Raw genomic sequence first — 21,828 nt, forward strand, 5'->3', positions numbered from 1 at the left:
CCCAGAGACACCAAAGAAAACGTGCAAGTTCAGTAGGAAAAGTTTGTCTGTGGGATTATAGGGTCTTGAGAAACCAGCAAACCAAGACTGGGTCCCAAGAATGAGTGTGGGTAGTGGTGGTGGTGGCAGCTTCTGAAGGCCTCAGCTCACAGGATTTCTCATTGTTGGATTGAGGGAGGACTGAGTTGCTTTAGCACACTAGATCTTATAGCTCCAGTGAGATGGAATTTTTTTTTTTTTTAACAATTTCAAAACAGAAAAGAGTGTTCCTTATGTGGTCCCTAGAAGGATTGCTGAAAACAGCTGCACAAACCCCTGAAGCTTGGGACAGAATCCTAATTTTAAAAAGAGCTAAAAGTCAAGTAAGAGGCTAGGAAAATGAGCAGACAACAGAAACAATTTCTAACCATTGACAGTCATTATGATGACAAGGAAAATCAAAAAAATATACTCAGAAGATCCAAATTAAAAGCTCCTACATCTAAAGCCTCCATGAAAAATAAGAATTAGATTCAGGCTTTGGAAGAGCTCAAAGGGATTTTGAATATCAAGTACAATACATAGAGAAAAATTAGGAAGAGTAATGAGAGTAGTTCAAAAGGAAATACAAACTTATCAGGAGAAGAATTTCTTCCAAAGTAAAATTGGCCAAATCTTCTTGCCACAGTTTTCTTCTCATTCCAGTTCTTCTTCCACTGAGCTATCAAATTAATTTCCCCAAAGCCCAGGTCTGATTGTGTCCCTCTGCTACTTAATAAATTCCACTGGTTTCCTATCTATTCCAGGATAATTATCTTTGATGTTCAAACATCTACATCATGCTCTAGTTTTTTTACATATTGTTCCCACATATTCTGTAATTCACTGACAAGTCTTACTAGCTCGCCATTGCACAAGTCACTCCATCTCCTGCTTGTAGGCATTTACTGTGGCTGGCTGCCATTCCTAGAACATACTCCCCCCTCATCTCTGCATCCTGGCTCCCCTGAAATCCTTCAAGTCTCAATTAAATTCCCACCTATTTCAAGACTTTTTTCTGATATTATTGACAGCTGAACTTTCTTTTTCTTTATTGTATTTCATCTTTCTGTTTGAGGAATGTAATTAATCTTTTTGTAAATATTTGCTCTCATTTATTTTCCTCGATAGACAGTGAGTTCCTTGAAAGCAGGAATTGACTTTTGTCTTTCTTTGTTCCTAAAATTCAGTCATAAAATATAGAACAAATTACACATTAATAATATATAATTTTTGATTATTAGAAAATTACAACAAAACTCAAAGATAAGAAACAATTTTTCAAAGTATAGCTATCATGCATTTCTTGTACTTAAAAAATATCTTAAAAAGTTTGTAGAATAAGAAAAACTCACTATGTCTTCTCAAAGGATAACATCTGTAGTTTAGATTTTAAAAGATTTCAAAGAAAAGAAAATATTCTTAAACTTGGGTGGATCTTGGCTTCTCCTGAGAACCTAAAATGCAAGCTTTCATTTTCTTGGAGATTTTTTTATCAGTGGATGGAATAAGAGGCTTTGAAATCTTGACAAATCTGTGTGGTCATTTGCAGGGGCACAAGATGATAGACAGCACGTTTAATGATATCAGTCTTATACAGGAAGTCATAACCAATGACTGAACTGGTAAGACAGAGACTGAAATAAAGGAGAGTGAAGATTCTCAGAAGAGGAAGCTCAGGAAAGATTTGAAAATCCAGTCAATCCAACTCTGAGATACCACTACACACCTGTCAGACTGGCTAGAATGACAGGGAAAGATAATGGGGAATGTTGGAGGGGATGTGGGAAAACAGGGACACTAATACATTGTTGGTGGAACTGTGAATACATCCAACCATTCTGGAGAGTAGTTTGGAACTATGCTCAAAAAGTTATCAAACTGTGCATACCCTTTGATCCAGCAGTGCTTCTACTGGGCTTATATCCTAAAGAGATCATAAAGAAGGGAAAGGGACCTGTATGTGCACGAATGTTTGTGGCAGCCCTCATTATAGTGGCTATTAGAAACTGAGTGGATGCCCCTCAATTGGAGAATGGCTGAATAAATTGTGGTATGTGAATATTAGGGAATGTTATTGTTCTGTAAGAAATGACCAACAGGATGATTTCAGAAAGGCCTGAGAGACTTACACGAACTGATGCTGAGTGAAACAAGCAGGGCCAAGTGATCATTATATACTTCAACAATACTATATGATAACCAATTCTGATGGACTTGGACATCCTCAGCAATGAGATCAACCAAATCATTTCCAGTGGAACTGTAATGAACGGAACCATTTACAACCAGTGAAAGAACTCTGGGATATGACTAAGAACCATTACATTGAATTCCCAATCCTTATTTTTGCCCACCTGCATTTTGGATTTCCTTCACAGGCTAATTGTACAATATTTCAGAGTCCGATTCTTTTTGTACAGCAAAATAATGTTTTGGTCATGTATACTTATTGTGTACCTAATTTATATTTTAATATATTTTTAAAAGAGAGAAATATATCAAAATCTTTTGAGGACAATAAAAATAATAAATAAAATTTAAAAAAAGAAAAAAAAAGAAAGAAAATCCAGTCAATCCCAAAATAATACCTGAAGATGCCCTTGGCTGAGAGTCCGTGGTGCCCTCATCTCCATCGTTCTCAATCCATGTCTTCTTGGGAACCTGCAAGGCTTTCTTCCAAAAGCTGCTCCCAACTGTATTTTTGTTTATTTTTGCCTATTCTCACTAATGATGAATAATTATCTCTGGGCATATTATCACTAATCAAAAAAACTACCTGATGATGATTTAAACCTGGGACCAGCCTTCAGTGACAAACCTGAAATCTCATGAAGTCAATATTCTTGTGATAAGATAATCACGCCTCTAGGGAAAGATAGATTTTGAGTCTATAACTACATTCTGTCTGCCCTCTCTTGTACCTGGGCAGAGCCAGTTTTCTACCTTGGCAGCAGAGCATAGCCTGTGTCTTCTTCCATCTGATTCTTAGAATCAGAGACTCAGAAGCTGAACATCACTTCTGTTTTGGAGGTAAAAAAGGGAATCTGAATGCGATCCCAATACTGTATTTACTGTCAATAGGAAAGACCCTCTGAAAAAAGGCTGTGGCATTTTCCCCTCAAAATCTTAGTGAGACTGTTTGTAGAGATCTCACTTCCTGATCCACACTGCAGTGTTCCCCTGCTCAGTTTTCTTACTTGTAATTTTGTGTGTAACTCATTATACAAATTCTGTCAAATATATTTTTAATCCTAACTCACAATTTCATCATATCTGTGCCTCTTAATTTCATAGATTATTAGATCATAGATTCAGGAAGATATTTTCTTTCATCCTATTTGTAATTTTGGTTGATTGGTAAATGTAGAATCATCCAGCTGAGCACACAAAAAGAGAAAATAAAAAGCCAATATAGATGCCTCCATCATTTCAGCAAAATGAAATGTAAAATGTTTCTACTTTGCTATCCTTGAGGGGACTGCATTTATCTTAGTTGTGAAACTTTCTAAAAATTCACCTTTCCTTTTCTTTCTTTGAACAGAGATTGTAATATTTCCAAAAGATTTTACTTTTGAATGCTAAATATCTGACTAAATCCTGTCCATTTCCTTAGTTTTCCCTCAACTGAAAAGTAACAGTACTCAGCTGGAATCTTTGCTTAATACTGCTCATTGGCTGCAAATCATTTCCTGAAATGCTTGAATATCGGGATCCAATTTGTACTTGAAGAAAGATAAATTTTTGGATTGGAAAGTCACTTTCTAGAGAGATTCATATTGTTATTTCATTTAAACTTGTTGTTCTCTCTTCACTTCATGTGTGATGTTATTCACTTTCAGTTTGGAGATTGACAATTTTTGTCTCCTGGAAATATAGTTAAAATTTCCCCATCGATTTACAAATGAGATGTCTACAACTACTCTGAGGCCACAGATGGATTTTGGAAATAATAGAAGCACATCGGAGGTAAACCACTTAGGTAAGTTTTATTACCACAGCCAGACTTCTCTGCTTCAGTAGAAGCATTTTTTGTCTTCTGGAACGGTATAATTTTCCTTTAAAATCTCTTAGTTGGCACAATATTACATCAAATTCTTTAAGTCAAAACTATATCAAAATTGATTAAGACCAAATTATAGAAATCACTGAGTGAATTCTAATAGTGATTATTCATTGGAAGAATGTCTGTCAGGTTCCTGGGACAAAATCTGAAAATTGAATCTTTTGTGAATTTAATTTTTGATCCTAAGAGTTAGTCCTATTGTTCTGGTTCCAGTCTATATCATATATAGACCATATTGTGAAAAATGACCTTTTCAGATAGACTCTGGTTTAGTCTAAGGATAAATTAAATCATGAGCAACCACAAAGTAAGCCTATCCCTAAAATAGAATGAAATTCATGGTGCAACATTTTATAGACAGCCTGAATGGGTAGATCTGATTAACTTTTCATCCATGATATATGGGTTAGGAATATGGTGGATGATTTCATTTAGTACTGGCAAGGTTTAGGTTCTTTGGAATTGACTAAATTGATATGTGTGTGTTTGTGTGTATAGTTACATAGCTTATATATATGTGTGTGTGTATGTATATGTGTTTATTTTTTTTTAAAGAATATGGTCAGCCAGAGGAATTAATGGCTTATTTACAGACACTGTTTATTTGAAGAAATTGTCTCTCTGTTTGTATTATCTTTTCTGCATTTTTTGAAAAAAAATTATTTTGTTTTGTTTGTATCTAAATTCTTATAATATTTTTTGGTTTTGGAAATTTTGGATGATAATACAAGTTTTTCTGCCACCAGACTCTATGAAAAGTGAAAGAAATTATAGTTGTTTTTCTATTTTATTTCTCTTTTTCTGGAATAGAGTATAATCTGCCTGCTTTGTGGGTTGTTACTGTTGATAATTTATGACTTTGAAAACTATACTGTTTGTGTCATAGGTATTATCTGTTCAGTGTAAATCTTGAAATTATAATTCAGAATATGTTTTGTATCTTTGTCAACTGAATTATTTTAGTGTATTTTTAAATTCAGCAGTTCTTTCTAGATGTTTGAGAAACCAAGACAGCATAATCTATAAACAAATATACACCCGGATTTTTTCTATAATTTTGTAATGTATTACTTTTAATCTATAAATTGATCAAGGAATTGAATTAATCTAGATGGGCTGTTTGGTAAATTGGCTTATGTTGACTCCTCATTGTCCTGATAATTTTGGTATTTTGAATCACTAAAAATAATTATTTAAATTTTCCAATTTTAAGGAATAATTATTGGATGCTTGTTTTAATCTATCTTTTTTTCTTTCAAAATCTGGGTATTTGAGGTTTCCTTTTTTTGACCAAAAATAATTTTCATTATTGGCTTCATTTCATGTTTTATTTCCTTAATTATTTCATGGTGCTCTTTAAATAGTTTAATTATCTAATTTCCCTAAATTTCCATTGTTGTCTTGGCTTTCTCCCACTTTCTTTGTTAGTTCATTTTTTGTTCAATATTTAACTAAGAACTGAAATTTAAATTTTCTGTTAAGATGGGATTTCAGTGTGTCAAATTTTAACCTAATTTTACTTGTTTACATATGGTAAATATCTTGTTGTAATCTGATATAATCTGATTGTTTTATCATTCAGCTTTTGCTGTAGCATTTGTGAAGTACATTTTTACTTTCCCAAGGCAATTGTGGTTAAGAGGCTTGCTCAGGTTAAAACAACCAGGAAGTATTAAGTGACTAAGCCAGGATTTGAACTCCTGACTGTAGAGCTGGCAGTGGGTTACACTGCCTAACAGCTCCTTCTACAATACATTTTGAAATTTTCTGTATGGATTTATTTTTGGTATAGTTAGATGCCTTATTTATTTGTTGGAATATAATGTTAGATATGATATAGTGTTTCTCTATTACTAAATATATCTACATACTTTTATCCCAGCCCATGAATAATGCATAAATTTCTTCAATGTTTACAGAATACATTTTCTGTCCATTAAGCTTTCTTCATCTAAATGCTAAACCTGATTTATTTAATAATCAGTTGAGTTCTGTTATTTTTCATTTTCCCCTTTATTAAATATTAACTAATTTCAATAATGTATTCTCTTAATTCTCTTTGTATTCTGGACTTTTGGATTAAAATTGAGTAATCACTTCCTCAGTCTCATCAATCTCTCTCAGTGACTGAAAAGAATTCTCCTGATGGCCTACATTGCTTTCTTATATTTGGGTATCTGTTGTTTTCACACTACCAAGAAAAAATTGAGTACAAATAAAGTTGAGCATCACAAAACTTACTCATCTCACCTCATTAGCAAATATTCTCTAGGAAAATTTAAAAGCACCCATTCTTTCTTTGTTTCTTCTTTTTCATCTCTATCTGGCACTGAGAAAAGTTCTACTTCAGTCATTGAGAGTTGTTTATCTTGATTTAGTTCTAGGTATTGTCTTCTTCATGCAGACTGGAGCTGGTTTACTGGGAAATCTCTTCCTCCTTTGCCATTGTATCTCCAAATTCCTAACTGCTGGCAGGAAGAGGCCCATAGACTCCATTTTTTTCCACTTGTCCTTGTCCAACTTCATAGGACTTATTTCCAAGGGAATTCCTCAGACAGTGGTTGGTTTGGGGCTGAAAAATTTCCTGGATCGAGTCAGCTGTCGCTTTATTGTTTTCCTCCACCGAGTAGCCCGCAGTCTTTCTATCATTATCACCTGCCTTCTGAGTGGTCTTCAGATTATCACCATCAGTCCCTTTTCCTATTCCTTATTGTCACAACTCAAAACCTATGCCTCAATATACATTTTCCCATTCTGTTTTTCTGCTGGATCCTACAAATACTGATACATATTCATATGTTTGTGAACATGCAAAAATTACAGAAAACCTTAACAACACAAGGATATGGAATCTAGGATTCTGTTCAGAATCTGTTTCAATCTCATTCAAAGCCTCAATATATATCATTGTATATTCTATTCCTGATCTCCTGTGTGTGGAATTTTTGATTATGGCCAGTGGCTATCTGATTTTTCTCCTGCAAAGACATCATCGGCAAGTCCAGCATATTCACGGCTCCAGTCAATTGTCAAGAAGGTCTCCTGAAATGAGAGCTACCTATACCATCTTGGTATTGGTTTGTACCTATGTTTCATTTTATTCAGTCAGTTCCATTTTAGGATTTTATGTCTTTCATTTTAATAGACATTCTCGGTGGTTGTTGCCCACCACAGCTTTCTTGGAAGCCAGTTATGAAGCTATCATCCCATTTGTGCTTATCAGCTCTGATTCCCAAATTCTCCATTTCTTTGAATCACTCTGGCAGAAGAAAACATCCCATAACTCTTATCTGTAAACATTCCACTGTCCAGAACTCTATTTCCACTTGTCCAGAAAGAAATCTCTTTGTAGTTGATGACAGAAGGTCAGCAAAAATAGAATCAAGAATTGTAGACTTGGAATCTAGAAGGGATATTAATGATACCAAAATAATCATATTCTGCATTTGAATAGAACATTAAAGTTTGAAAAGACTTTTTCTTATATTTCTCATTCAGCCTGATTGCATGTTCTTTTATTCTGAACCTCCAGAGGCCTTTTCTTAAGGCCTTTTCTTAAGACCTTTTGAGCTCTTCTTCCTCTAGTGTATAATCAATTTTTTTATTCTACTTTAGACATTGCTTTTGTTGTAGGATTGAATGTACAACCATTTTCTATACTGACAGTGGAGGGACAGTTGTGAAATGTCTATCAATCACTTCTAATCATTAATTAAGAGAAATTTTTTTTGTTTTCCCATAATCTGTTGAAAGCAGAAATTTCTTCTGTGAAGTTTGTCCTTCCTAAGGACTAATATAAGTGATAAATTAGATGGCAGATTAAATTTACCAAAAGGATGAATTGAAGTAATTCTCCAAGAAGGATGATATATATTAAAAGGGGGATGCTGTCTCTCAATAAATGGGCCAATGGCTTGCCTCCAATTATGCCAAAGTCTCAGAACAAAAAAAATATAATTATAAGAGCATCAATATAGGTCTATCAGTCCCAAATACAAGAGTCCAAAATTTCTTAGCACTTGGATAACAAGATAAAGCATTTCAGATCCAATTGATTTTACATAAGAATTGAAAAAGCAGCCTAATACATGTCAGGATAGTTCATCCATATTCAGAAATAGTTAGATGAAAAAATTTTTATCATGGAAAACTAAGAGAACTTTAACTTAGCTTCCTCATGTGATCTTGAAATCTTTTCACATGGGCAAGGATCCACTGGCTTCATTCTCATTAAGATGATGACATTTTCTTAGACTGGTACAACATTGGCTCTAGGACACAATAAATCTGAAAACAAAAGTCAGACATTAACTTACAGTCCCCTAAAGTTATTTTCTCACATAGTAAGTCTCACTGTTCATGAGTAGGCTCGGATATGGTTATTAACAATATTCTCATGACATTCAAATAAATCAACTAGAAAATCAAAGTTATCAGAGCATCTAAAATTTCACAAAGGCTTTAAATAACCTTTTTTCTTCTATAATTTTATTCAAATACAGCATAAAATGTCTTCTGAATATAAAGGAAGTCAAAATATTTAACACAAATAATTAAATTCATGCAGAAAATATATGGTAGCTTTCTAACTGCTATTACACAAAAATATGTTTTAAGTATGGCATCTATTAGTCTAAATTGCTTGAATATATAACTTCAGCATATATTATTCCAAGCATAACTTCCTTATTCCCATAAACACAACTCATCTCAAAAATAATTTGATACTATATAAACACAATCAAATGTGTTATTGAAGTTTTCTTTCTTTATTCAAGAAGTATTTTTCTTGTGAATAGGGACCACTATTCAAATAAAAACACATAATTTCTTACACAGGGCTCATAAGGATTCACAAACTTCTAAACTTAGGGATTTACAAAAAAAAAATCCGTGATTATTCTCTCATTTCCATATTCCTTTCCAAAAGTAACTCCTATGGTTTCTGGATATCACAGCAGCTAATTTGGGACTGTTCTCCATTCCTCACTTTAACTCGAAGTCTTTTTCCTCTGTTTCAGTTGGATCCCTATTATTAAAGACTCCAAAAGCTGTTTCTAACAGCTGAGTCTAGGAGTATGAAGGCCCAAGGCTAGCTTCTGCAGCTTCCTCCATATATTTGGGGCAGATTGTTTAATATTAACATCTTTTCAGGGAAGATCATATTCAAGGGTATTGGCCTTAGACTCCTTAATAAACTTGACAAGGACCTCAGAGTAATGACCAAGTTTTTCCTTAATCTGGGAGAGATCTGGCAATGAAAAAGGCACCTCTACCCTGAATGTCCTTCCCTGAGAGTCTTCTGCTTCTCTTGAGGGTCAGAGGTTAGAAGGGTGGTTGAATCAGGATCCTTAGAAGAAGAAAAATTGATCCCATCCTTGTATCAGAGGGACTGAGGAATTGGTTAGGGAAGTCTTAGGATCTGGTTCAGGAGGTGAGAGGGATAGAGTTAAAGAAATATTGTTGGACATATGGTTCTGTCTTTGGTAAGGAGGTGGTTTTGAAAGGGATTCAGAGGCATCCTGTGTCCCTAAATGAGATATAGAAGGCCAGAACTTAGGGAAGTATACTTGAAACAAAGAAACTTACAACAAGATGTTAACTCAGTGGAATTGATGAGATGATGGTTCTCTAGTATACATCTACTTACTACTTAGCATGGTGATGTAATGGTTCTCTAGTTCACATATAAACAGTATGCTGTAATGATATAATTGTAATAGGGTATTTAAGGACTGAGAAAGACTAGAAACAAGATATCCTTCTTTCTGGTGGCTCTCCTGCCTTCATCACTTCTCAACTAAAGACCAAGGCCCATCTGAAGGACCTCCAAAAAGCTAGCCCAGACATTACAAGGAGTAGGAAGCAGGGAGTTATTTAAAAGGTTGGTATCTAATTTTGATTTCCTTTCAGTAAATTTTAACAGCATCCTGTAGTACTGTTTTAATTTAAGCTTTTCAGTTTTGAGATCTTTTAAGCCAAATTTGTCTCTGTTTAAGAGACAGCCTAAGGAGAGAGTCCTTAGGAAAAGAAAGACAGAGGTGGCTATTATCATTTTTGCCACACGTCTTAGATTTTCCAGATTCTAGAGCATCCCATCCTCTCAGGCGTCCCTAGAGAAGCATGCAGGTGACAGAAGGGTACTTCTGTTAAAAGACCCAGGAATTCAAGTCTGGGCATCCCCAGTCAAGGAAGTCTGCTGAGTGTAAAGCTCCTGACAGCCCAAATCTTCCTGGGTATTTGGGTGTCCTAAGCTATAGAATAGACAATAGCAAGAAAAGGCTTACTTTGGTCAAAATTTCAGGGATCTCCATACGGGCCACCAAATGTTGAGGTGTGAGAAATGAGGGGTGAGAGATCACCAGTGTTGCAGGTTTTTTGCAAAAGAATTTGCAGTCCCTAACTACAGGCTAGGTTTTTGACAAAAAGGGGATTATTATACTGAGAAACAACTTCCCAGTAGGCCAAATTCAAAAAGGAATTAGCAAAAGTTTGGGGCACAGAATTGTTTTTCATTAGCTTTCTAAGGTTTGAGGCTAGGGAGATTAAGGGCTAATTTTCAATTCAAGAAAGAGTGATGATTATTCCCAGGCCAAGATCTCCAATTGAATTTTAGGTGGAGATCCCTTTGGGAATTTCCCTATGAACAGGAGGGTAGGGTCCCTCCCATGAGAGGTTGAGATTTTAGGATTTTTCTTACCCAGGTCTACCCCCCACCCTGCCAAGATCAGTTTACATCTCTATCATTTTTAAAGAATTGATTCTGAATATAAACTATAATTTGGGTTCAATAAATATTTGCCAAATTTATATATCATATATATATGCATATATATATATACATAAAATAAATACATGCATGCATGTTTATAAATATATAGACATATATATGCATATATCTAAAATAACAAACTATGAAATTCTTGCTAGTTATAAACTTTACAGATTGATCAATGAAGTAACTTATTTTTAGCTCTTTCAGTTAATGGATTTTTTTGAATTCATGAATTTTCTTAACATTTAACCATAAGGCCAAATAGTAGAATAAATTCTGACATCATAAACATTGCTTTAAGAGAGAGATTTAAGGGCATTACACCTGGTTCAATTTCCCAAATGGTATCACACAAAATCCCAATTATAACTTTACTTATTAGTATATTCTTAAGGTCCAGTTATTTCAATTATGAGCCGAATGGTAACAAAGTTTCTCATGTATTTCTCTTTTAAACAAAGCCAACATCTTTCCTTCAGCCTCTTTGTTTACATATTTAAATATATAGTTCTTTTATATTAATTTTTCAAGTAGTTCCATCAGTTCTTATATTCATCTGAAATCTTGATATTTTGATAAATCCCCAAATTCTCTATCTTATTCCTTATAAATGCAATCAGTACTAATAAGTCTTCGTGTGTAGAGCATACCTTATTTAACACTGGAAAAATACTATAGCAAAACCTTATGAATGTCCATGTATAGTGAAAATGTTATTTCTCCATAACCAAAATATCAAATGAATGAAACTGAATCTTTAATTATCCTTTGGTGTAGAAGTAGATTTTTAGTTCTAAAAACTTCTCACATCCAGGTTATTACTCTTCCTGCTCCCAGATAGAGGTATAGTTAGAATTACTAGGCTTATCTAAATTAACAAGGCAACTGAATATAGATTATATACATAAACTGAATGATGGAAGCCTTAGTCAATCAAAAATCACAGAGAAATCAGCTAATCTTTGATTCAAACACTAAGTAATATGAAATGTTTCCAATTTCCTTGGTCATGGAATGACACCAAAAGAACCTTACATGTTAAGGGAAATACACCATGACAACTGTGTTCAAAAGGGATCTTTTGTTCACTTACTTTTCTTTAGTAATCTCTTAGTTGTTTCATTATTTATAACTTTCAGTAAAATAGAGGATGATTCAGTCAATGAGCATTTTATGATAAAATTTGTCATGCGCCATTAGCTTGGGGAAACAAACAAAAAATGAGCTAATAACTGTCTTCAAAAATAATGTAATAACATTCTGGAGATGGAGCCAAGATGGCAGAGTAAAGGCAGGAACTCTCCTTAATAGTTCCAAATTCCTTTACATAATGGCTATAAACCAATTTGAGAACATAAGAACACACAAAAAGATGGAGTAGAGCACTTTCCAGGCAAAGACCACTCAGAAGGTCAGCAGAAAAGGTCTGTGGCACCAGGTGAAAGTCCCCATGCAGTCTTGGCGAAGGTCACACCAAACAACCTGGCACTGACTCCAATTCTAGCACCTCTTTCATGGCAGCAATCCAGGAATGGGCCTAGGAACCTGCGAATCAGTGACAGTACTGGGGACTTCCAGTCCTTTCAGCCCAGAGACACCAAAGGCATATTGGAAGGTCTTCAGGAAAGGTCTGTAGGATCAGGGTGGGAGTCCAGTAAGCTGTCCTGGCACAATAGTACCAACACAGAACTGACTTAACCCTTATCCTAACCCTGGGCCTGCACCAGCAGAGAATGTACAGATCCACAGACCCCTGAATTGGCAGCAGCACTGGTGTTTTGTTTTGACCCAGAAACACCAAAGAAAACCTGCAAGTTCAGTAGGAAAAGTTTGCCTGTAGGATTACAAGGCCTTGAGAAACCAGCAAACCAAGAGTGGGTACCAAGAATGAGTGTGGGCAGGGGTGGTGGTGGCAGCTTCTGAAGGCCTCAGCTCACAGGATTTCTATTTTTGGACTGAGGAAGGACTGAGTTGCTTTAGCACACAAGATCTTATAGCTCCAGTGAGGTGGGGATGTTTTTTTTAACAATTCCAAAACAGAAAAGAGTACTCATGATCTGGTCCTTAGAAGGATCTCTGAAAACAGCTGTACAAACCCCTGAAGCTTGGGACAAAAACCTAATTTTAAAAGAGTTAAAAGTCAAGTAAGAGGCTAGGAAAATGAGCAGAAAACAGAAATAGTTTTCCACCATTGGAAGTCATTATGATGACAAGGAAAATATATATATATATATATATATATATATATATATATATATATATATATATACTCAGAAGATAAAAGTAAAAGTTCCTTCACCAAATTCTCCAAGAAAAGTAAAATTAGTCTCAGGCTTTGGAGGAAGAGCTCAAAAGGAATTTTGAAAATCAAGTAAAAGAGACAGAGAAAAATTAAGAAGAGAAATGAGAGTAGTCAAATGGAAATACAAACTAATGAGGAAAAGAATGCCTTCAAAGTAAAATTGGCCAAATCTTCTTGCCACAGTTTTCTTCTCATTCCAGTTCTTCTTCTACTGAGCTAGCAAATTAATTTCCCAAAGTCCAGGTCTGAATGTGTCCCTCTGCTACTCCTATCTATTCCAGGATCAAACACAAAATTATCTTTGATGTTCAAACATCTACATCATCCTCTAGTTTTCTTACATATTGTTCCCACATACTCTGTAATTCACTGACAAGTCTTACTAGCTCGCCATTGCACAAGTCACTCCATCTCCTGCTTGTAGACATTTACTGTGGCTGGCTGCCATTCCTAGAACATACTCCCCCTCACCTCTGCATCCTGGTTTCTGAAATCCTTCAAGTCTCAGTTAAATTCCCATCTATTTCAAGACTTTTTCTCATATTATTGACAGCTAAAATTTTTTTCCTTATTATATTTAATCTTCCTGTTTGGGAATGTAATTCATCTTTTTTGTAAGTATTTGCTGTCATTTATTTTCCTCAATAGACAGTGAGTTCCTTGAGATCAGGAACTTTCTTTTTCCCCAACATTCAGCATAAAACATAGAACAAATTACACACTTAATCATATATAATTTTTGATTATTAGAAAAATATAACAAAACTCAAAAATAAGAAACAATTTTTCACAGTATAGCTATCATGCATTTCTTGTACTTAAAACAATATCTAAAAAGTTCCTAGAATAAGAAAAACTCAATATGTCTTTCCCAAGGATAATGTCTATAGTTTAGATTTAAAAAATTGTATCGAGTTCACTGAAATTCATCCCCTGGAAGTGCATTTTGTAACAGATCATGTGCAACTCTCAAATTTAAAGATAAAATAAAAATCTCTTAACAGTGGACTGGGTAGATAAACTTGTCCTGAAAAAGGTCACTGTCCCCTGTTTTTATCCTAGAACTCTTTTCCACTTTCATGCAGCAAACATAGACCAGTGTGAAATCTGGCCTATTGCTAAACTTTAACAGTTAGAAATCATTCCACATTTGACCAGATTGACCTACCCATCATATACAGGGAAATTTTTGTGTACCAAATTTCATTTAGGCAATGAATGAAATTTCCTCCTAAACAGGAATAGTCTGAGGAACTTCATGTTCTTCATATATGCAAGAATTATAAGCTTTTGCTATTACAATCTTCTTGTTGTCCATAAATGGCAACTTGCCATCTGGGTCACCTACTGTTTGACTCTTTCTAAAGTTCTCCTTTTCTATCTCTGGGAATCTACCTAGAAACTATAAATTCTTTAAGGTCAGAGACTGAGCTCTCAGCTCGTAATTTGGGCTTGTTGACCACTCTAGGCCAGAGTGATGGTTGGTGGAGAAAAAGTCTGGAGGGTTAAGTTAGACAATGAAGAAACTGAGTCTCATGAATGGTAAATGTATCCCCACTATCACAGCAATCGGAAAACTCAGCGTGAAATTTTGAACCCAATTGCTCTCACTCCACACAATACTCCTTCCACTCTGGCACTATGCTTTTATACTTATCTTAGATAACCACCCGTGCCCACTTCTATCAGGAAACTTGAGTTAGTTGCCTCAGTCAGGATCATGAAGTTATTAAGTTTCAGAACTGGGATTCAGAGCTAAAATTTCAGGACACTAGTACAGAGAGCTGGATCTCTGGAACACCTTGAAACAAGTTGTTAACTCAATGGAATTGATGAGATAATTGTTATCTAGCTCCTATATATACTTAATACTTAGTATGGTGGTATAATGGTTCTCTAGTTCACACATACTCAATATACTGTAATGATAGTAATAGGATATTCAAACTAGGGACAAAGTCAGACTGGGGGGTTGGTGGGGTGGAGGGAATGTAAGGGGATGGAGGGAGACTGATTGATACTGGCAGACTGTGAGTTAGACTGCTGGTAGAGACTGAGAGCCAGACTGACTGAGAATGTGGAGCAGACTGGTTCAGACTAGGAGGCTGAAGGAGACAATAAAGACTTTGGACTTTATTCCTGACTATTTCCTTGGTGATTATTCTGCTGAGATCAAGGCTAGCCCCAAGGCCCTCCAGAAAGCTAGTCTGGACATTGCAAACTAGTACTTCCAACTTAAAAATGTCTTCGTTGAATTTGTTTCAAAGAAAAGAAAATATTCTTAAAGTTGGAGTGGATTTTGGCTTCTCCTCAGAAGCTAAAATGCAAACTTTCATTTTCTTGGAGATTTTTTTTATCAGTGCATGGAGTAAGGGGCTTTGAAATCTTGACAAATCTGAGTGATCATTTGCAGGGGCACAAGATGATAGACAGCATGTTTAATGATATCAGCTTATACAGGAAGTCATAACCAGTGACTGAAGTAGTGAGACAGGGACTGAAATAAAGAGGAGAGAAGATTCTCAGCAGAGGAAGCTCAGGAAAGATTCGAAAATCCAGTAAAGCCCAGAATAATGTCTGAAGATGCCCTCATCTGAGTGTCCATGGTGCCCTCATCTCCATCCTTCTCAATCCATGTCTTCCTGGAACCTGCAAGACTTTCTTCCACAAGCTGCTCCCAACTGTATTTTTGTTTGATTCTTTTTGGCCATTCTCACTAATGATGAGTAATTATCACTGGGCATATTATCACTAATCAAAAACTACCTGATGATGATTTAAACCTGGGACCAGACTTCAGTGACAAACCTGAAATCCCATGAAGTCAATGTTCTTGTGACAAGATAATCACACCTCTGGGGAAAGACGGATTTTAAGTCTATAACTACCTTCTGACTGCCCTCTCTTGCAACTGAGCAGAGCCCAATTTTCACCTTGGCAGCAGAGCATAGCCTGGGAGTGACTTCCATCTAATTCTTAGAATCAGAGACTCAGAAGCTGAATCCCTTCTGTTTTGAGGTAAAAAGGGAATCAGAATGGGATCCAAATTCTGTAATTACTGCCAATAGGAAAGACTCTCTGAAAAGGCTGTGGCATTTTCCCTTAAAATCTTAGTGAGACTGTGATTGTAGAGGTCTCACTTCCTGATCCTCACTGTAGTGTTCCCCAGCTCAGTTTTCTTAGTTGTAATGCTGTGTGTAACTCCTTATACAAATTCTGTCAAGTATATTTTTAATACTAACTCACCATTTCATCATATCTATGCCCCTTTATTTCATAGATTGATAGATCATGGAGTCAGGAAGATATTTTCTTTCATCCTATTTATAATTTTGTTGATTGATAAATGTAGAATGAAAAGTGATGTGAGAAGTCATCCAGCTGAGCACACAAAAAGAGAGAATAAAAATCCAATCCTTATGACTTCCATCACTTCAGCAAAGTGAAATGTAAAATATTTCTACTTTGCTATCTTTGAGATAGCATTTATGACTGAATTTATGACAGATGTAAAACTTACTAAAAATTCATCTTTCTTTCTTTCTTTGAACAGAGACTGCAGTACTTCTAAGTGATTTTACTTTTATGAATGCTAAATAGCTGACTAAAACCCTTTCCATTACATTAGTTTCCTCAACTGAAAAGTAAGAGTACTCAGTTACAATCATTGTTTAATACTGCTCATTGGCTGTGAAGCATTTTCTGAAATGCTTGAATATTGGGATCCAATTTGTACTTAAAGAAAGATAAATTTTTGATTGCAAAGTCACTTTCGAGAGAGATTCATATTGTTATTTCAAATAAACTTGTTGTTCTCTCTTCAGTTCATGTCTGATGCTATTCATTTTAGTTAGGAGATTGAGATAGTCAGTGAATTCTCTAATTTTGCTCCTGGAAGCATGGTTAAAATTTCACCATCAATTTAGAAATGAGATGTCTACAACTCCTCTGAGGTCACAGACTGATGATGGAAAGGAAAGAAGCACATTGAGGTGAACCACTTAGGTAAGTTTTCTTACTTCTGCGAGATTTCTCTGCTTCATTTTGTCCTCTGAATAGTATAATTTTCCTTTAAAATCTTCTTGGCACAATATTACATCAAATTTTTAAGTCAAAATTATATCAAAATAGATTAAGACAAAATTATAGAAATCAGTGAGTGAGTATTAACAGTGATTATTCATTGGAAAAATGTCTTTCAGGTTGCTGGGAGATAGTCTGAAAATTGAATTTCTTTTGGAATTTCTTTTTTGATCCTAAGAGTTAGTCCTATTGTTCTGGCTCCAGTCTATATCAAATATAGACCACATGGTGAAAATGACTTTTTCAGATAGACTCTGGTTTAGTCTAAGGATAAACTAAATCATGAGCAAGTAGCAGAGTAAACCTATCCCTAAAAGTAGAATGAAATTTATGGTGCAACATTTTAGACAGCCTGAATGGGTGGATCAGATTAACCTGTCATCCAGTATACATGGTTTAAGAATACTGTGGATCATTTCATTTAGTACTGGCAAGGTTTTGCATCATTGGAATTGGCTAAATTGATTATATATATATATATATATATATATGTTAGTTAGATAGATAGATGATATGTGCGTGTGTTTTTTTTTTTAAACATGGCCAGCCAAAGAAATTAATGGTTTATTTAGAGATACTGTTTATTTGAAAAAATTGTATCTGTTATTATCTTTTCTGCCTTTTTGAAAAAAAATTTCTGTTTTGTTTGCATCTTAATTCCTATAATATTTTTTGACTTGGGGATTTTGGATCTTAATAAAAAATTTTCTGCCATCAGGCTCTATGAAAAGTGAAAGGAGTTATAGTTGTTTTCTAGTTTATTTCTCTTTTCTGGAATAGAGTATAATCTGTCTGCTTTGTGGATTGTTATTGTTGATAATTTATGACCTTGTAAACTGTATTGGCTGTTTATGTCACAGGTATTATCTGTTCAGTGTGAATCTCGAAATTATAATTCAGTATATGTTTTGTATGTTTATCAACTGAAATATCTTAGTGTACTTTTAAATTCAGCAGTTCTTCCTAGATGTTTGAAAAACCAAGACAGTATAATCTGTAGACAAATATACATCCACATTTTTCTCTCTATCATTTTGTAATGTATAAATATATAATGTATGTATAAATTGATTAAGGTACTTAATCTAGATGAGCTGCATGATCAGTGGCTTATATTGACTACTTGTTGTCCTGATAATTTTGGTATTTTGAATCACTAAAAATAATTATTTAAATTTTCCAATTTTAAGGCATAATTTTTGGATACTTTTTATTTAATCTTGTTTTAATCTCCCATTTTTTCTTTCAAAATCTGGGTATTTGTGTTTTCTTTTTTTGGCAAAAATCATTTTCATTATTGCCTTCATTTTATGTTTTTCCTTAATTCATGCTTCTCTTTAACTTGTTTAATTATCTAATCTGCTTAATTTCGTTGTTGTCTTGGCTTTCTCCACTTCCTTTATTACATTAACTTTTGTTCAATATTTAAATAAGAACTGAATTTTAAATTTTCTGTTAACATGGGAATTCAGTATGTCAGATTTTAACCCAATCATACTTGTTTACATATGGTAAACCTTTTGTTGGAATATGATATAATCTGATTTTTTTATCATTCAACTTTTGCTATAGCATTTGTGCAGTACATTTTTATTTTCCCAAGGCAATTTGCTTAAGTGGCTTGCTCAGGTTAAAACAACTAGGAAGTATTAAATGAATAATACTGGTTTAAACTCCTGACTCTAGGGCTGGTACTCTATCCACCACACTAACAGCTCCTTGTGCAGTACATTTTGACATTTTCAATATGAATTTATTTTTGTTATGCTTTAGATCCCTTATTTATTTTTTGGAATGTAATGTTAGATATGGAATAGTGTTTCTCTTTTGCTAAATATATCTACCTACTTTTTCCCCAGCACATGGATAATGCATAATTTTTTCAGTGTTTATACAATATTTTTTCCATTAGACTTTCTTCATATAAATGTTAAACCTGGTTTATTTAATGATCGGTTGAGTTCTGTTATTTCGCATTTTTCCTTTATTAAATTTTAGCTTATTTCAATAATGTATTTTCTTTATTCTCTGTATATTCTGGACTTTTGGATTAAAATTGAGTAATCACTTCCTCAGTCTCATCAATCTCTCTCAGTGACTGAAAAGAATTTTCCTGATGGCCTGAAGAAATTGTGGTATATCACCTACATTGCCTTCTTATATTTGGGTATCTGGTGTTATCCCACTATGAAGAAAAACTAATTACAAATAAAGTTGAGCATCACAAATCTTACTCACCTCATTAGCAAATATTCTCTAGGAAAATTAAGAAGCAACAATTCTTTCTTTGTTTCTTTCCTTTTTTAATCTGTATCTGCCTCTGAGAATAGTTCTATTTCAGTCAGTGAGAGTTTTTAATCCTGATTTAGTTCTAGGTGTTATCTTCTTCATGCAGACTGGAACTGGTTTACTGGGAAATCTCTTCCTCCTTTGCCATTGTATCTCCAAATTCCTAACTGCTGTCAGGAAGAGGCCCATAGACTCCATTTTTTCCACTTGTCCTTGTCCAACTTCATAGGACTTATTTCCAAAGGAATTCCTCAGACAATGGTTGGTTTGGGGCTGAAAATTTCCTGGATCGAGTCAGCTGTCGCTTTATTGTTTTCCTCCACCGAGTGGCCGCAGTATTTCTGTCACTATCACCTGCCTTCTGAGTGGTCTTCAGATTATCACCATCAGTCCCTTTTCCTATTCCATATGGTTACAACTCAAAACCCATGCCTCAATATACATTTTCCCATTCTGTTTTTCTGCTGGATCCTACAAATACTGATACATAGCTATATGTTTGTGTATTTGCCAAACGTTACAGAAAGTCTTAACAACACAAGGATATGGAATCTAGGATTCTGTTCAGACTCTGTTTCAACCTCATTCAAAGCCTCAATATATATCATTGTGTATTCTATTCTTGATCTCCTGTGTGTGGAATTTATTATTATGGCCAGTGGCTATCTGATTTTTCTCCTGCAAAGACATCATCGGCAAGTCCAGCATATTCATGGCTCCAGTCAATTGTCAAGAAGGTCTCCTGAAATGAGAGCTACCTATACCATCTTGGTGTTGGTTTGTACCTATGTTTCATTCTATTCGGTCAGTTCCATTTTAGGGTTTTATGTCTTTCATTTTTATAGACATTCTCAGTGGTTGTTGCCCACCATAGCTTTCTTGGATGCTAGTTACCAAGCCATCAGCCCATTTGTGATTATCAATTCTGATACCCAAATTCTCCATTTTTTGAATCACTCTGGCAAAGAAAATATCCATAACTCTTTCCCTAAACATTCCACTGTCCAGCACTCTATTTCCACTTATCCAGAAAGAAATCTTTCAGTAGCTAAGGAGATCAGGTCAGTAAACAATAGAATCAAAGAAATGTAGACTTAGAATTTAGAAGGGATATTAATGATAGTGATAATGATCATATTCAGCATTTGAATAGAACTTTAAAGTTTGAAAAAGACTTACTTATATTTCTCATTTAACCTTCTTGCATCTTCTTTTATTTTGAACCTCTATGTCTCCTTTTCTTAAGACCATTTTGAGCTCTTATTCATGAAGTGTATAATCAGGTTTTTATTCTACTTTGGAAACTGCTTTTGTTGTAGAATTGAATGTAGAACAGCTTTCTGTACTGACAATGGAGGGACAGTTGTGAAATGTCTATCAATTACTTCTAACCATAAAATAAGAGAAATTTTTTTCTTCTGTGTGATCTGTTGAAAGCAGAGATTTCTTCTATGAAGCTTGTCCTTCCTAAGGACTAATAGAAATGATGAATTAGATTGCAATTAAATTTAACGAAAGGATAAATTGAAGGAATTCTCCAATGATATCCAATGATAACATACATTAAAAGGGGATGCTGCCCTCAATAAGTGCATCAATGGCTTGCCCAACTATGCCAAAGTCTCAGAACAAAAAGACATAATTATTAGAGCATCAATAAATCAGTCCCAAACCCAAGAGTCCAAAAGGATTTAGCACATGGATACAAGATAAAGAATTTCAGAGCCAATTGATTTCAGGTAAAATAGAAAAAGCATCCAAATGCATGTCAGGATAGCTCATCCGTATTCAGAAATAGTCACGTGAAAAGATTTTTGTCATGGAAAACTAAGTCAAGAGGATCTTAATTTAGTTTTCCCAGCTCACCTTGAAATCTTTTCCCCAGGGACAAAGATCCACTGGCTTCATTCTCATTAAGATGGTGACATTTTTCTTAAATTGGTAAAACAGTGGCTCTAGGATACAACAAACCTGAAAACAAAAGTCAGACATTTAACTTACCATCTGCTAATGTTATTTTCTCACTTAGTAAGTCTCACTGTTCATGAGTAGGCTTGGATATGGTTATTAACAATATTCTTATGACATTGAAATAAATCACCTAGAAAATCAAAGTTATCAGACCCATTGCTAGAAATTATTTGTATTTACTTTCAAATGTTTCTTCGTTTTCCATAATGTAAACACACAAAGTTTCTCACATATTTCCCTTTTAAACAAAGCTGAAACTTTCCTTCAACCTCTTTGTTAACATATTTAAATGTTCAGTTCTTTTATATTCATTTTTGAGTAGTC

General features: G+C 34.6%; 1 protein-coding gene across 1 annotated transcript; it reads left to right on the forward strand.

Annotated features, from left to right (window-relative positions):
* The first annotated feature begins 3,927 nt into the window (after window positions 1-3,927).
* On the forward strand, window positions 3,928-20,625 carry LOC116422675 (vomeronasal type-1 receptor 3-like). Its single transcript, XM_031961700.1, is given in 5 exon segments — window positions 3,928-4,000; window positions 6,424-6,828; window positions 6,831-6,896; window positions 6,899-7,376; window positions 20,220-20,625. Coding segments are annotated over 5 exon segments (1,428 nt in total).
* The last annotated feature ends 1,203 nt before the right edge of the window (window positions 20,626-21,828 follow it).

Source organism: Sarcophilus harrisii, chromosome 3 (genome assembly GCF_902635505.1).
Source record: "Sarcophilus harrisii chromosome 3, mSarHar1.11, whole genome shotgun sequence".
In the NCBI taxonomy this organism is placed as follows: Eukaryota; Metazoa; Chordata; class Mammalia; order Dasyuromorphia; family Dasyuridae; genus Sarcophilus; species Sarcophilus harrisii.